Source organism: Lagenorhynchus albirostris, chromosome 6 (genome assembly GCF_949774975.1).
Source record: "Lagenorhynchus albirostris chromosome 6, mLagAlb1.1, whole genome shotgun sequence".
Lineage (NCBI taxonomy): Eukaryota > Metazoa > Chordata > Mammalia > Artiodactyla > Delphinidae > Lagenorhynchus > Lagenorhynchus albirostris.
In genome coordinates, this window is record NC_083100.1 from 90,557,984 (window position 1) to 90,574,916 (window position 16,933).

Below are 16,933 nucleotides of genomic sequence, written 5' to 3' on the forward strand. Positions count from 1 at the left end.
AGAAGGATGGGTGTTAGCTCTTCTCTAAATGTTTGATAGAATTCACCTGTGAAGCCATCTGGTCCTGGACTTTTGTTTCTTGGAAGATTTTTAATCACAGTTTCAATTTCATTACTTGCGATTGGTCTGTTCATGTTTTCTATTTCTTCCTGGTTCAGTCTTGGAAGGTTATACCTTTCTAAAAATTTGTCCATTTCTTCCAGGTTGTCCATTTTATTGGCATAGAGTTGCTTATAGCAGTCTCCTAGGATGCTTTGTATTTCTGTGGTGTCTGTTGTAACTTCTCCTTTTTCATTTCTAATTTTATTGGTTTGAGTCCCCTTCTTTTTCATGATGAGTCTGGCTAATGGTTTATCAATTTGGTTTAGCTTCTCAAAGAACCAGCTTTTAGTTTAATTGATCTTTGCTATTGTTTTCTTTGTTTCTATTTCATTTATTTCCACTCTGATCTTTATGATTTCTTTCCTTCTGCTAACTTTGGATTTTGTTTGTTCTTCATTCTCTAGTTCCCTTAGGTGTTAGGTTGAATTGTTTATTTTAGATTTTTCTTGTTTCTTGACGTAGGCTTGTATAGCTATAAACTTCCCTCTTAGAAGAGCTTTTCCTGCATCCCATAGGTTTTGGATCGTCGTGTTTTCATTTTCTTTTTTCTCTAGGTATTTTTGATTTCCTCCTTGATTTCTTCAATGATCTCTTGGTTATTTAGTAAAGTATTGTTTAGCCTCCATTTGTGTTGTTTACATTTTTTCCCTGTAATTCATTTCTAATCTCATAGTGTTGTGTTCAGAAAAGATGCTTGATGTGATTTCAGTTTTCTCAAATTTACTTAGGCTTGATTTGTGACCTAAGATGTGATCTACCCTGGAGAATGTTCCATGAGCACTTGAGAAGAAAGTGTAATCTGCTGTTTTTGTATGGAATGTCTTATGAATATCAGTTAAATCTAAATGGTCTATTGTGTCACTTAAAGCTTCTGTTTCCTTATTTATTTTCATTTTGGATGATCTGTCCATTGGTGTAAGTGAGGTGTCAAAGTCCCCCACTATTATTGTGTTACTGTCGATTTCCTCTTTTAGAGCTGTTAGCAGTTGCCTTATGTATTGAGGTGTTCCTATGTTGGGTGCATATATATTTATAATTGTTATATCTTCTTCTTGGATCAATTCCTTGATCATTATGTAGTGTCCTACCTTGTCTCTTGTAACATTCTTTATTTTAAAGTGTATTTATTTCTGATATGAGTATTGCTACCCCAGCTTTCTTGTGATTTCCATTTGCATGGAGTATCTTTTTCCATCCCCTCACCTTCAGTCTGTATGTGTCCCTAGGTCTGAACTGGGTCTCTTGTTGACAGCATATATATGGGTCTTGTTTCTATGTCCATTCAGCAAGCCTGGTTCTTTTGGTTGGAGCATTTAATCCATTCATGTTTAAGGTAATTATCGATATGTATGTTCCTGTTACCATTTTCTTAATTGTTTGGGGTTTCTTTTTGTAGGTCCTTTTCTTCTCTTGTGTTTCCCACTTAGAGAAGTTCCTTTAGCATTTGTTGTAGAGCTAGTTTGGTGGTGCTGAATTATCTTAGCTTTTGCTTGTCTGTAAAGCTTTTGATTTCTCCATCCAATCTGAATGAGATTCTTGCCGGGTAGAGTAATATTGGTTGTAGGTTCTTCCTTTTCATCACTGTATCATGCCACTCCCTTCTGGCTTGTAGAGTTTCTGCTGAGAAATCAGCTGTTAACCTTATGGGAGTTCCCTTGTATGTTATTTGTCGTTTTTCCCTTGCTGCTTTCAGTAATTTTTCTTTGTCTTTAATTTGTCCCAAGTTTATTATTATGTGTCTCGGCGTGTTTCTCCTTGGGTTTATACTGTATGGGACTCTCTGCGCTTCCTGCACTTGGGTGGCTATTTCCTTTCCCATGTTAAGGAAGTTTTTGACTATAATCTCTTCCAATATTTTTCTCAGGTCCTTTCTCTCTCTCTTCTCCTTCTGGGGCCCCTATAATGCAAATGTTGTTGCATTTAATGTTGTCCCAGAGGTCTCTTAGGCTGTCTTCATTTCTTTTCATTCATTTTTCTTTATTCTGTTCCGCAGCAGTGAATTCCACCGTTCTGTCTTCCAGGTCACTTATCCATTCTTCTGCCTCAGTTATTCTGCTATTGGTTCCTTCTAGTGTAGTTTTCATTTCAGTTATTGTATTGTTCATCTCTGTTTGTTTGTTCTTTAATTCTTCTAGGTCTTTGTTAAACATTTATTGCATCTTCTCAATCTTTGCCTCCATTCTTTTTCTGAGGTCCTGGATCATCTTCACTACCGGTATTCTGAATTCTTTTTCTGGAAGGTTGCCTATCTCCACTTCATTTAGTTGTTTTTCTGGGATTTTATCTTGTTTCTTCATCTGGTATATAGCCCTCTGCCTTTTCATCTTGTCTGTGTTTCTGTGAATGTGGTTTTTGTTCCACAGGCTGCAGGATTGTAGTTCTTCTTGCTTCTGCTGTCTGCCCTCTGTCCTCAATTCTTTTCATTCTTTTTTCTTTATTCTGCTCTGCAGTAGTTATTTCCACTATTTTATCTTCCAGGCCACTTATCCATTCTTCTGCCATAGTTATTCTGCTATTGATTCCTTCTAGAGAATTTTTAATTTCATTGATTGTGTTGTTCATCATTGGTTGTTTGCTCTATAGTTCTTCTATGTCCTTGTTAAAAGTTTCTTGTATTTTCTCCATTGTATTTCCAAGATTTTGGATCATCTTTACTGTCATTACTCTGAATTCTTTTTCAGGTAGACTGCCTATTTCCTCTTCATTTGTTAAGTCTGGTGGGTTTTTACCTTGCTCCTTCATCTGCTGTGTGTTTCTCTGTCTTCCCATTTTGCTTCACTTACTGTGTTTGGGGTCTCCTTTTCACAGGCTGCAGGTTCAGAGTTCCCGTTGTTTTTGGTGTCTGCCCCCAGTTGGTAAGGTTGGTTCAGTGGGTTGTGTAGGCTTCCTGGTGGAGGGGACTGGTGCTTGTGTTCTGGTGGATGAGGCTGGATCTTGTCCTTCTGGTGGGCAGGACCAAGTCCAGTGGTGTGTTTTGATGTGTCTGTGAACTTATTATGATTTTACGCAGCCTGTCTGATAATCAGTGGGTTTGTGTTCCTGTCTTGCTAGTTGTTTGGCATAGCTTGCCCAACACTGGAGCTTGCTGGTCATTGGGTAGAGCTAGGTCTTAACGTTGAGACGGAGATCTCTGGGAGAGCTCTGGCTGATTGATATTACGTGGGGCCACGAGGTCTCTGGTGTTCCAGTGTCCTGAACTCTGCTCTCCCACCTCAGAGGCTCAGGCCTGACACCTGGCCGGAGCACCAAGACCCTGTCAGCCACATGGCTTAGAAGAAAAGGGAGGAAAAAAAAAGAAAGAGAGGAAAAAAATTGTTTTTAATTAAATAAAATAAAGTTATTAAAATAAAAAGTTAAAAAATATATTATTAAAATAAAAAATGAAAGTAATAAAAAAAGAGAGAGTAACCAAACCAATAAACAAATCCACCAATGACAACAAGTACTAAAATCTAAACGAAGACAAACATATAAATCAGAAACTAGTCAGTCACATACAGCAAACCCCAAGTCTATAGTTGGTCCCAAAGTCCACGACCTCAATTCTGGGATGAGTCATTGTCTATTCAGGTATTCCACACATGCAGGGTATATCACATTGATTGTGGAGATTTAATCCGCTGCTCCTGAGGCTGCTGGGAGCGATTTCCCTTTCCCTTCATTGTTCCCACAGATCCTGGGGCTCAGCTTTGGATTTGGCCCCGCCTCTGCGTGTAGGTCGCCCTCTGGCATCTGTTCATTGCCCACACAGGAGGGGGTTAAAGGAGCGGCTGTTTAGGGGGCTCTGGCTCACTCAGGCCGGGGGGAGGGGGGGGAGGGAGGGGTATGGATGCGGGGCGAGCCTGCGGCAGCAGAGGCCAGCATAACATTACAACAGCCTGAGGCACGCCACGTGTTCTCCCCCCAGACGTTGTCCCTGGATCCCTGGCAGTGGCAGGCTGCACAGGCTCCCGGGAGGGGAGGTGTGGGGAGTGACCTGTGCTCGCACACAGGCTTCTTGGTGGCGGCAGCAGCAGCCTTAGCGTCTCATGCCCGTCTCTTTGGTCTGCACTGATATCCGCAGCCCACGCCCGTCTCTGAAGCTCATTTAGGCGGTGGTCTGAATCCCCTCTCCTCGTGCACCCTGAAACAATGGTCTCTTGCCTCTTAGGCAGTTCCAGACTTTTTCCTGGACTCCCTCCCAGCTAGCCGTGGTGCACTAGACCCTTCAGACTGTGTTCACGCCGCCAACCCCAGTCCTCTTCCTGGGATCTAAGCTCCGAAGCCCAAGCCTCAGCTCCCAGCCCCGCCCGCCCCGGCGGGTGAGCAGACAAGCCTCTCGAGCTGGTGAGTGCTGGTCGGCACCGGTCTTCTGTGCGGGAATCTCTCCGCTTTGCCCTCCGCACCCCTGTTGCTGTGCTCTCCTCCACAGCTCCGAAGCTTCCCCGCCCCGCCACCTGCTGTCTCCGCCCAAGAAGGGGCTTCCTAGGGTGTGGAAACCTTTCCTCCTTCATGGCTCCCTCCCACTGGTGCAGGTCCCGTCCCTATTCTTTTGTCTCTGTTTTTTCTTTTGCCCTACCCAGGTACTTGGGGACTTTCTTGCCTTTTGGGAGGTCTGAGGTCTTCTGCTAATGTTCAGTAGGTGTTCTGTAGGAGTTGTTCCACGTGTAGGTGTATTTCTGATGTAATTGTGATGAGAAAGGTGATCTCCATGTCTTACTCCTCCATCATCTTGAAAGTCCTCTCTACCTTTCATTTAGAGCATTCATCAGTTCTTGTGAAAATCATAGACATTAGTCAGATTTGTTGCCTGTTAGCATATCTTCACACACCTATAAACATAAAGACAAACATGCATTATTTCAAAATATTGTTATTTACCCAGAACATACTTGGTTCATTATCAAGAAGCATTAATATATATTGTAATAATTATATAGAATAATAGAAAAGTGTTACACCACAGTTATGGCAAAGGTCTGACTGTCCTAGAACCCAAAAAATAACTATTGTTACCTTCAACAGCTCTTAGGAGGTTTAAGGCTGAAACACAAAGTCTGCTAAGGTTGCCATCCCCAAGCACAAGACCTCCAAGTAAGGAATTTAGTACTGACTGAAACTTGGAGCCTGTTTATTGTTAAAAGAAATGGACATGTACTTTAAATTATAAGATAAATAAGGTCTGAGCATCTAACGTATAGCATGGTGACTGTAATTGATAATACTGTATTGTATAATTGAAATTTACTAAGAACCCTATCTTAAGGATTCTCACCAAAAAAAAGAAAAGAAAAAAGGTAGCTATGTGAAGGGATGAATGTGTTACTTAAATTACTTGATGGTAGGAATCCTCTCACAATGTAAGCATATATGAAATCATCGTGTTGTACAGTTTAAATATATTACTATTTCATTTGTCAATTATACCTCAATAAAGTTGGAAAAGAAAATAAAAAATGAGTGTTTCACTAGGAAAAATATAACTGTTGTCTTACATTGTGGTAAAGGGTTATAAATTGAAATGCTTGAGAGTTCCTGACATTTAAAAAAAATCAATCCTAAACCAAGTGCCGCTGAATTAAATGTAAATTAAACTAAGCTTATAATAACAAAAATGTACAAGCCTTTTGAAAATTCTGAAAGCAAAACTTAAAAAAAAAAAATCTTCCCTACCTAAGCCAGAGATTAACATCAACAGTGATTAAGTCACGCTGCTAGCATGTACCCTTGAGATGAAGTAATGAAAACGGCACCTTACTTCTGTATTCTTGCTCCCCAAGGCCCAGTCTAATCATGAGAAAAACATCAGACAAACTCTAATTGAAAGGCATTCTACAAAATGCCTAACCAGTGCTCTCTGAAACATTCAAGGTCATCAAAAACAAGGAACGACCAAGAAATGGTCACAGCCAAGACAAGCCTAAAAACTCATGATGACCAAATGTCATGTGGGACCCTAGATGGCATCCTGGAGCAGCTAAAGGACATTAAGGAAAAACTAAGGAAATCTGAATAAAGTATGGACTTTAGTTAGTAATAAGGTATAAGCATTGGATCATTAGTTGTGACAAGTGTAATATGTAAGATGTTAACAGTATAGGAAACTGGGTACAGGGTATTTGGTAACTCTCTGTACCACACAACTTTTCTGTAAACTAAAACTATTCTAAAATAAAATGTTTATTGAAAAATACATAACAAATACAGTTGAAAAAAAAGATCTTCTGGTATAGTATTTGCAAAGGGAGATGCTTTTTAGTTTATAAATTATTTCCATAATTCGTGACAGTTCTCACATCTGCTACTATAAAATTCATTGCACCCTCTCTGCCTCTTGGAAAAAAATGCATTTAATTATCAGTGAAATTCAACTCCAGCCTGTTATGATGAATGATTTGAACCTGTCAGCTCCTTTTCCCCCCCTAAAAACAAAAGAACTGAAATGAAATACAGTCTTCTTCCTCTATTTCCTTCCTTCCACCTGCTTCATTTAATTGATGAGGGTTTGAGGTTTTATTAATCTTTTTGAGCTCCTCTCTAAGATGCAGAAAAAGCTAATATGATATCATTGTATCTAGCTAATGTGTGTGCTTTGTGAAATTGATACACCCTGCCAAGACATAAATTACTTAAGCTTTGATAAATGTGTTGAAATCAGGGAATGTTCAAACAGATAAAACACAGCAATTCCTCTTTTTCTCCCTTTTTAAACTCCATTTTGTGCATGCCGTTAAATGTTTTTGCATTATTATTGTAATATGGTGGGACAAAAGATAGCAGTGATACTGATATTAGCATAGGAAGCCCCAGCAAGTACAAAAGTAATGGGGGATACAGCCTTGTGTTTTGCAGATAACATCTAACAACCTTGCCTTGGACAGAGTGGTTTGCCCACAGGCTCAGAACCACCTACGGTCCTCTCCCAGCAGGCTGTATCACCGAAATTGTCTATATAGGAATGAGGGCACCTGGCAGACACATTGTACTTTCAGATCCTTTGCTGACTCATTTCGTAGGTTGGAATAAAAGATCCACAAACACATTTTGTTGGCAAAAAGAGCTCACCTGTCCCTGTGATATGGGTATGACTCAGATGTCAGCGAGACTGGAAACACAAGGCAGCATTTGATTGATGCTCTGGGGTTGAGAAGGTCAATTTCTACTCGTTAATGTATCATATGGCACTGAACAAGTTGCTTGATTAACCACTAGTCAGTTTCCTGGAGACCAGAGAATCCATATAATCCTTTGAAAACAATTCTTGGATAGGAGGCATGGGACTACACTTTGGACCACGCAAAAGCCAGCAGTCACTGAACGCCTTTTGCAAGAGATTGGGCTCAGTAATTTCTATCCATTCTTTTTCTTTTTTTTTTTGGCTGCGTCAGGTCTTAGTTGCAGCACGTGGGATCTTTGTTGAGGCCTGCAGAATCTTTCCTTGCAGCACGGGCTCTATAGTTTGCGGCACGCGGGCTCTCTCATTGAGGCATGCAAGCTCAGTAGTTGTGGCACGAGGGCTTAGTTAGTTGCCCCGCATCATGTGGGATCCTAGTTCCCCAACCAGGGATAGAATCTGCATCCCCGGCAGCGGAAGGCAGATTCTTTACCACTGGACCACCAGGGAAGTCTCCATCCATTCTTTTATTTAGTCCTTACAATGAACTGGCAAAGGATATGAAGGTGAGAAAATTGGGGCTCACATCAAATACTTCAAGCTAAGGGGGTGATGAGGTCATCAGGCACAAAACCCTATGCTTTTTCCACCATGCTGCTTTCATATTGGGAGTTTATGGATGAGTACAGGCAGGGTTGTGGTTGATCCAAACCCCAGTCATCCCTGGTTAGGTCTTTTGAGGTGAAGCATGAGCCCTGGGGACTTTGGTCTCACAACTGTCTTTGTAGACCTGTTTAGGAGAGGGTGCCCTCTCAGCAGTGATGCATGCCTTTAAGAATATGTTCCAGGGAGAAGGCTGAACAAGCTACATCAAAGGGAGAGGAAGTTGGGAGAGGAGGTACAATTGTTGGCTTTTTAAGACAACTAGAAATATACTTACCCTTTTAATTATACTCTTCTACCAATACATCATTATCCAATAGTTTTTTTAAATTTGGGTTTAGATTTGGAAATCAGTACTTGAAAGAACCGTCCATGCATTTTAGAGTAAAAAACAGATGAAGTTATACACAGCTTTTCTCACCTTGTTTAATGTTATCAAAGCAAATGACAAATGTGACGGTCTAGGGCAAAGCAAAAAAACTAAAAGATACATCCATCTACTTTTTTTGTCTAAGGAACTGTCAGTGACTGTTTTTCATTGGAACAGAGAACAATTATAGATCTGTGCTTAATAGTTAAATTTGATTATTTTTATATAGGCCAACCTTAAAATCAAGGGCTCCTTGAGCAGGTTTGAACCTGAAGAGTATTATGTTAGAATATATTTTTTAGGAATCAAATTTCATTTTAAATTCTCATCTGGAGAATGTTTTCTGAAAAATTGAAGAGCCTTTCTAAAAGCAAATAATCATATCTAATGTATCTGTTTGATAAGCTTAGGTTTTTTTTTTTTTAACACTCATATTTCTTTAGGATGAGTCACATATGTTTGGGTCAAGTTGCTACACCATGTTACTACAAAGAAAATCTTCAGTTTTTTTAAAAGTCAATAAATGACTTTTTGAGTAATTATTATTGACTAATCTCAGAACCATCACATCAGAAGTCCAAGGGATAAGAGAAGGATCTCATAATGTCTATCTCATAAGGGGGCCCATCATGTATTCTAAAATACGCTAATACCAGTTAACTTGAGACTCTACATGATTGAAGACTTCTTGTTGAACAATGGGTTCAATGTTGGTAGGTTTTCAATAACAGAAAAGGAAGGAGAAAAATAAGGCAAAGGACTAAATCAAGAAAAATGATCCAGGCAGAAAAAACTCAGGAAAATGTGCAATGTAAAACAAACATTTTAAGAAAAAAAAAGAGCATGTTTCTCCTGGTAGTGAAGAGTGTTGTCATACTTGTAAGTGAAAAAATATTTTTGAACGGAAAATCGATCTTAATTCTGCTAATAAAGTATTCATCAGGAGCATGGTGTGTAAAAGTAAGAATTAAGATTTGGGGGGGTTTTTTGAAAAAGCAAGCTAAAGGGAAATTTACCCTATGAAAGAGAGAAAGAAAGGCAGGAGCAAGGGAAGAAGTGAGGAAGTTGTACAAATAGGGGAGTTGAGATCAGGAAGTAAAGAAGAAGCTTGAGTACCAGTGATTCTCAGGAACGGTATTTGTGACTGTCAGCAATGACCAAGCAAGGCACATCTCGTGAAATACTGGAAACAGGCAAAACAATAGATAATAGACAGCAAGAATCATAATCAGAGAGAAGAGAAATTGGACCTTGATCAGCAAGGGGTTTCTTATCTGCCCATGTGTCCTTGAATGTCTCCCTGGAGAGAGAACAGGACAAGTCACTTGGACCAGGTTGCATCAGTTCCCAGGAAACTCAAGTCATATCTGGAGCCTGTACTGACCTTCATGAGCTGTATGACCAGTTGATCTGAATGAGGTTTTGTGCACATTATAATTAAGAGTGTTCAAAGACAGAAAGCTAGTTACAGTATCAGAAATACCAGAGTATTTTAAGCCAGAAATCCTGAGCAATGATACCTCTTTTCCTGGTGAATATGCCAGCCCTTTAACGCCAGGAGAGAGAAAGAAGCATCAACTCAGGATGTGTAAGCCCCTAAGAAGAGGTAGTACGGATTTAGGTTTCCGAAACAGTAAGAACATGCAGCATGCAGTCTGACAAACCTCCGTAATTTAAGTAAAGAGAAAAGAATTTCTAAAAATACCAGACCTGAGTGGGGGAAAGCCTTCGGGAAATTAATCAAAGGGACCAATACATTATTATGTGCTCCCTCCCCACCAAAGCAAAAAAAGGAAAAATCTACACATATATTTAAGTCCTTGGACTCCTCCTCTAAAGTGTTTGGGTACAAGCTATAGATGAAAACACTTCTCACAAAACTCTATTAGAACTTAAAACTTTTATGAATATATAAAATGTAACCTCATATTATTAAACTCTACCATGTAGTCAGGTGCAATATTAATAATTCAAGCTTTTTTTTTCAAAATTGTATTGAAATCAATAATTTTTGTAACAGTCTGAGACTGGTTTTACCAGGTGCTTTGCCAAGTTTGAAATGGTTGGGGAAACTACATAAACACAGCCCCACTTCTTCCTCATCCTTTTCATCTTGCTGACACTTTTCCAGAGAATCATTACCAGAGTGCTTTGTGCCGTTCGAGATAAGAGGCTATCTGTGTTTCCACTAGAAACCTCTATTTTCCAGACTTTATAACTCATCCGTAAATATTCACTCCAGGCAACAGTTTCATATATTATGATTCTGTCCCTCAAAATTCATACTGACTTAGCTAAGTGATTTTTAGAAATCATGAGGACTCTTACACTACAAAAAGAATAATAAAAATCAAATGCAAATAAAGTGCTGTGTTTCAGTGGGTATGATTTGAGTCAAAATACTGTGGAATCCATAAAACACATGCACGTGACTCTTTCCTGGCAATCCTATCTTTCAGGGTATTATTCAGTTGTAACAAAATTTAATTTATCAACAATAGGTCTATTAATTAATTCAAAATGTACATTTCCAATTTATTTCTGTTTCTATAAAGGCAGCTAAATTTGAAATTATATTTTTTCAACTAAAACTTTTGTAGAACTTCCTATTCACACTACTTTTTGTTACAGAATTTGAAGTCAAATTATATCAGAAGTTATGAAATTATATGACATAAGCTTTGAATACAATAATACCCTTGGTACGTGCAATAATATTTTAAGAGTCTTATCAATATCTTATATTCAGGTGGTTTCTAGCTCCATGGTAGAAACCTCAGCATTCTAGAGTTGTTTTCTACCTGAAAAAAAAGATCTTACAAATTTAATGTTTTTATGAAATAAGAGACCAAAGTATACTATTTCCCCCAGTCTGGGAAGATAGAATTGTAAAGATTAGGGAACAGAGACTAAAACCACATCAACGCATTAAAATGAAATACAATCAACCCTTGATATCCATGGGGGATCGGTTTCAGGATCCCCTTGGATACCAAAATCCAGGGATGTTTAAGTCCCGTACATAAAATAGTTTAGTATTTGCATGTAACCTATGCACCTCCTCTTGTGTATTTTAAATCATCTCTAGATTACTTATAACACCTAATACAATGTAAATAGTTGCATAGTTGCCAGAGTATGACAAATTCAAGTTTTGCTTTTTGGAAATCTCTGGTTGGGGGCGGGCGTGTTGGAGGGGGTTTTCATTTGTTTTTAACTTAATTCAGTGTTGGTCAAATCCACTGGATTCAGAACCTGCAGATACAAAGAGCCAACTGTACTCTCTTCTTGATCTCATCATTTCCGTTTTCGTACTCATGGCTTTACATTGCTTGAATTAAATGGTCATCTTGTTACACTGTGGAGCCCAGCTGTGTGTGTGAAATGCTATTTAGCAGGAACTGAAATAAATTACAAGAATTAACCTGGTGGGGCTTCCCTGGTGGCGCAGTGGTTGGGAGTCCGCCTGCCGATGCAGGGGACACGGGTTCCCACACATGTGGGAAGATCCCACATGCCACGGAGCATCTAGGACCGTGAGCCATGGCCGCTGAGCCTGCGCGTCCGGAGCCTGTGCTCCGCAACGGGAGAGGCCACAACAGTGAGAGGTCCGCGTACCGCAAAAAAAAAAAAAAAAAAAAAAAAAAAAGGCACTCAAAGCCTAACCTAAAGTGTGTTTCTCTTTCTTCTTTTCGAACAGCTATTTTGTGACAGTAAAAAGGTGGTGCATGCCACAGAAGGGCTGGATTGGGAAGACAAAGATGCTGCCGGGACACTGGTGGGAAACGTGGTACACTCAAGGATCATCAATCCTCTGCGTCTGTTTGTTAAACAGTCTCCAGTCCCCAAGCCCGGGCACTTGGCGTATGCGGACAGCTTGGAGAACTTTTGGGATTGGCTGGCCAATATCACGGAGGTTCAGGAGCCCTTGGCAAGAACTAAACGGAGGCCAATAGTGAAAACGGGAAAATTTAAGAAAATGTTTGGATGGGGCGACTTCCATTCCAACATTAAAACTGTTAAGCTCAACCTCCTTATCACGGGGAAGATCGTTGACCATGGAAATGGAACCTTCAGTGTTTATTTCCGACATAATTCCACAGGCCTGGGCAATGTTTCAGTGAGTTTGGTACCCCCCTCCAAAGTGGTGGAATTCGAAGTTTCCCCACAGTCTACCTTGGAGACCAAGGAATCCAAATCTTTCAATTGTCGCATTGAGTATGAAAAAACAGATCGGGCGAAGAAGACTGCCCTATGCAACTTCGACCCGTCCAAGATCTGCTACCAGGAGCAGACTCAGAGCCACGTTTCCTGGTTGTGTTCCAAGCCCTTCAAGGTCATTTGCATCTACATTGCCTTTTACAGTGTTGATTATAAACTTGTGCAGAAGGTCTGTCCTGACTACAATTACCATAGTGAGACTCCATACTTATCTTCTGGCTGAATCTTTCAACAGCCAATAGAAAGGAAGGACAAATATATATTCAATTAGAATGACCAAGAACCAAGCCCAGCTCTTCGTGGTAAAGGATCCCTTTTGTTTCTGGCAGTGAACCTTCATTCCCTATAAGGTTTTCAAACTTAAAAGAAAAAGAAACATCTTTAAATGTGAATTGTGCTTGTTTCGATCATAAGTACCTGAATCTAAAGAGTAAAACTGTGTATGAAGCCATTGCTCTCACATAGGATGGCTAAGTCCTCCAGGTATTGTTGTTTCTCTAAGAGTCGATGGTAGCAACATGTAACAGGAAAGAACCGAATTATGCATGTGATAAACATTGCTCTTGAAGTGAGCCTGCCTTTGAAGTATGTTTTGGAAGATTACCTTAAAAATAGCAGATGCAGTAAAGCAACTGAAAAGATTGTATTGGGCAGATGAATCGCATTTCTGACACTGAATTCTTTTTTTATTGCTGTCTTTTCTCCCACATCTGTGCTGTCACTGATATGAGAGATGAAGGGGTAAAATTTGTTTCCAAACTCATGTGTGCAGGTACAGTGCCACAGTGATTGAGTGGAGTGGGATTTAAACACTTAGCCCTGGTTTGGTCACCAGCCTCAGGATTCTCATGCGAGTAGTAACATTAGTGTATTAAGAAAGCAAATCTGGATATATTGTAAGTCAGTTCAACAGTAATGATGATCAGGATGTTTTAGATTGTTTTGTCAAATTCAGTGCTGTGAGGTGGTCAAAAATATCATAAATCTGTATTCACCCTTTAACCTCATTCTATTCATTTGGTAGTATGATTTTTATATACAGGTGTAGAACAACTCTTGAATTGAGAGCAAGTGATTGTTTCCTAGGCTAGAATGGGAAAGAAATTGGAATTGGAAGGAGGAAATTCTGGGATGATCTATTCATTATTTCTAGCCTCTTAGATTAAGTTCTCCTTGCATTTAATTATTTACATGAGGGATCAAATTGTGGAAATAAAGAGTATATTTAAACATTGCTAATTATTATTAAGTGTTAATAACCAAGATGCATGATTCAGCAGTCTTTTGAGATGACTTCCTAATAATGTTGCTTCACAACCCTGTCCTCCTCATCTTCTCTGAGGGGATCGACGGTCATCCTGTGTCATAGAACTGGATGGTCTTTGAATTAGCACAGAAAGACAGTCTGGCTGACCAGTACAAAGGTTTCTAGAACCTGTAAGACTCATGGAATGGTTACTCTTTTTTACGATAGACGTTAACTTTTTTCCCCCTTCTTACCTGAAAAATATCAGTTAAAGTAAAACATTAAATTGAGGACTAAAGGAAGACCAGTCCTAACCAACAAAAATGCTCTTACTACATTGTTCAAAAAGCCAGCAGCACTCATCTCTATTTTGCATCTCCATTCCTTTCCTTTTCTTGGTGATATCTGCACAGTGTTTGGTTTTTGTCTTTTGTAAAAATCGTACTAGACTTAGTGTGTGGTAGTACAGGCTTGAAATTTTTGCTCTGAGTTCATCGGGCGCTTTTGTAATTTTGTGGTTGGTGTGAAATATTTTGAGACATCTTTTTATTTTCACGTAGAAACAAGATTAAAATACTATTTATTGTAAAATATGTGGGAACCATCTATGTATATAAACTTAGAATTTTCTGTGTACAGAGAAAGTATGTGTACACATTTCTATGTAAATAAAAAGAATTTGCTAAATCTGTCACACGGCTTCAGGGTTGTTGTTGTTTTTTAAGACTGTTCTTGTTTCTTTTCCTCACAGTGGTTTAATGTGTGTGCTCGTGCGTGTGTGTGTGTGTGTGTGTGTGTGTGTGTTTTATCAACTGAGCATTAAGATTTTCCATATGTTCATATTAAACAGAACAGCTGGGCTATGGAGATTTTAAAGTAGAGTAAAAGAATAACTCATATAAACCACTTGACACATAGCTTGGCATCTAGCAAGAATTCTGTAAGTGTGAGCTGCCATTATGATTATTATAATTATTATTACAAATGAAATGTGATTTAAAACTATCTGATGTTCAAAAGTTGAGTGGTATAAACATTATATGCATGCCAAAAAAAAAAGCTAAATCAGTCTACACGATTCTTAGATTTTAGCAGGATCTGTGGAATTAAAAAAAAAGAAAGAAAGAAAGTTCCCCAGGCATATTTTTTAATTGGCATAGAAAATATGCCACATATATTTTTTAGTCATAATTTCATTTCAAAGCCTACATCATTGCCATTAATGGTACTTGGCACAATACAAATCAGATCCCATTTAAACATGCAAATGCACACATTTCCACAAAACCATTTTTGCCTTTGAGTACTTCAATTGAGGAAAAGGACATTCATGTAAGCTAATTTTATACCCAATCACAAATTGTTCAAAATGTAAAGGAAAAGGCCCTTTTAAAAATGAAAATCAAACTAATAGATGAACACCTGAAAACAATAAAATGTGTGTCAATTATGCCTCAATAAAAAAATTAATTTAAAAAATAAAAAAGCACCAGCAGAAATTTAATCTTCAAGGAGGTGTTAGTTATCTTCTCAGGATCTCTCTAGGCCAGCTGTTTACGAGAAAGCAAACGAGTTTGAAGACCTTTTCACCCCTCAGCAGAAACAATCTTGTTACTCATCACCACACAGAATCGGAAAAGAGGTCATATTTCCATGACTCTGGACAATGTGATCATATCAGCTACAGGGTCTGTAAAATCTGGGGAAGGGAAATAAGAGAAAAAAACCTGTGGACACCATGTAGCACAGCATAATCAGTAAAAAGGAAACAATTTTCTTTCTTCCTACTGCTTGCTACTTGGAATTTCAACACATTCTCATGATCTAGAATAACAGAGCAAGAGTGAGTATTGTTCTCTGGCGTGGGTACTCATAAGAGAACCTGATTCATATCACATTATATTTTTTAATCTGTATTCTGCAACACTGTTCTTTATATGACGCAGATGCTACATGACCCACAATTGCTACACCTTAAACATTCCACAATTGGCTAATTCTTTCTCCATTCAAGACATGGTTCTGCTGAGTAGGAGCTGCCATTAAGTGCAGTTGGTACATCAGCAGTACTACCTGTAAGCTTGTTAGAAATACAGAATCTCAGGTCCTACCTCGGACACCCAATTGGAGTTTTCATTTTAACAAGATACCCGTGTGACTTGTATTGACATTAAAGACTGAGAAGTACTTCCTTAGAAATTCTGATTTAGTAAATGGAATTAGTAAATTAGGAATTAAGGATCTACATCTTAAATAAGAACTCTAGGTTGTGCTGGTTCCAATAGGCTTCTGACAATACTTTAAAAAAATGTTGAAGGAAACAGACCCTTTTAAAAATGAAAATTAAACTAACAGATTGATAACCAAATAAAGAAAGTAATCAAACCAACATGAACATATAGAAGAGTAATATTTCAAAGAGAGTACAGCCTATACTATCTTCTGGTTCATCCCTCTCATTTGACAGACAAGTAAAACCAAGACCCCTTCAGAGTCAAGGACATGTCCAGTTGGTACGTGACAAAGCCAACTGAAATGCAGGTCTCCTGACTCCTCTTCCCAGGTCTTGTGTTACAGAAGAAAGGTAAATTGAAGCAGATATTCAAAACAAAACAAAAATAATTGCAGTGAGTTTATTACAAGATGTGATCCAGAAGCCAAAATTGAACATGAAAATGGCTGGAAATGCTCTTTGCAAAATCCTCAGGATAGTGATTTCTCTAAGAACACAAAATTTTTTAAAGCTAAAACTCTGGAAAAATGAAGTCAGAATAAAACCATTATGTCAAGATGAGAGTCCTGGGATGTATTAGAGGTATGACTGGCTAAGAGTTAACAGCAGTTCCTACATTTGACAGAATTTTCAACTGATTTTAACACCTGAGAATACATTTTCATAGGAATGGGTAAATTGTGTGAAATGCCTTAATTACCCAAGGGTCCAATTTTACTTCATAAAATAGAGGATGGAGTCATGCATTTTTACTTGCAGTAAAACTATCGTTAACCCCAAGTTAATTAATCAGAACATTCAATGAATGGAAATTTCATGTCTCCAACTGTCAGTGACAAATCACAGGCAAAGAAGCTCTTGCTACAGATTTTTTTTCTTCATAAAAATCTTGTAAAAAATATTCAAGGGTCATTTCATATTTACCTCATGTCCTACCCCATAACGCGAGGTCTGGAACCCTGGGAATGGATCCCGTTCTGCTTCACTGGTCGTCTTCCCTTTTCA

At 38.7% G+C, this 16,933-nt stretch overlaps 1 protein-coding gene across 1 annotated transcript in view; it reads left to right on the forward strand.

The window, feature by feature from the left end:
- Positions 1-12,672, forward strand: part of NXPH2 (neurexophilin 2) — a 98,974-nt gene extending 86,302 nt beyond the window's left edge. Inside the window, exon 2 of the mRNA XM_060151187.1 lies at positions 11,929-12,672. Coding sequence (XP_060007170.1) covers positions 11,929-12,672 — 744 coding nt within the window. The remainder of the gene's footprint in view (positions 1-11,928) is intronic.
- Positions 12,673-16,933: the final 4,261 nt, after the last annotated feature.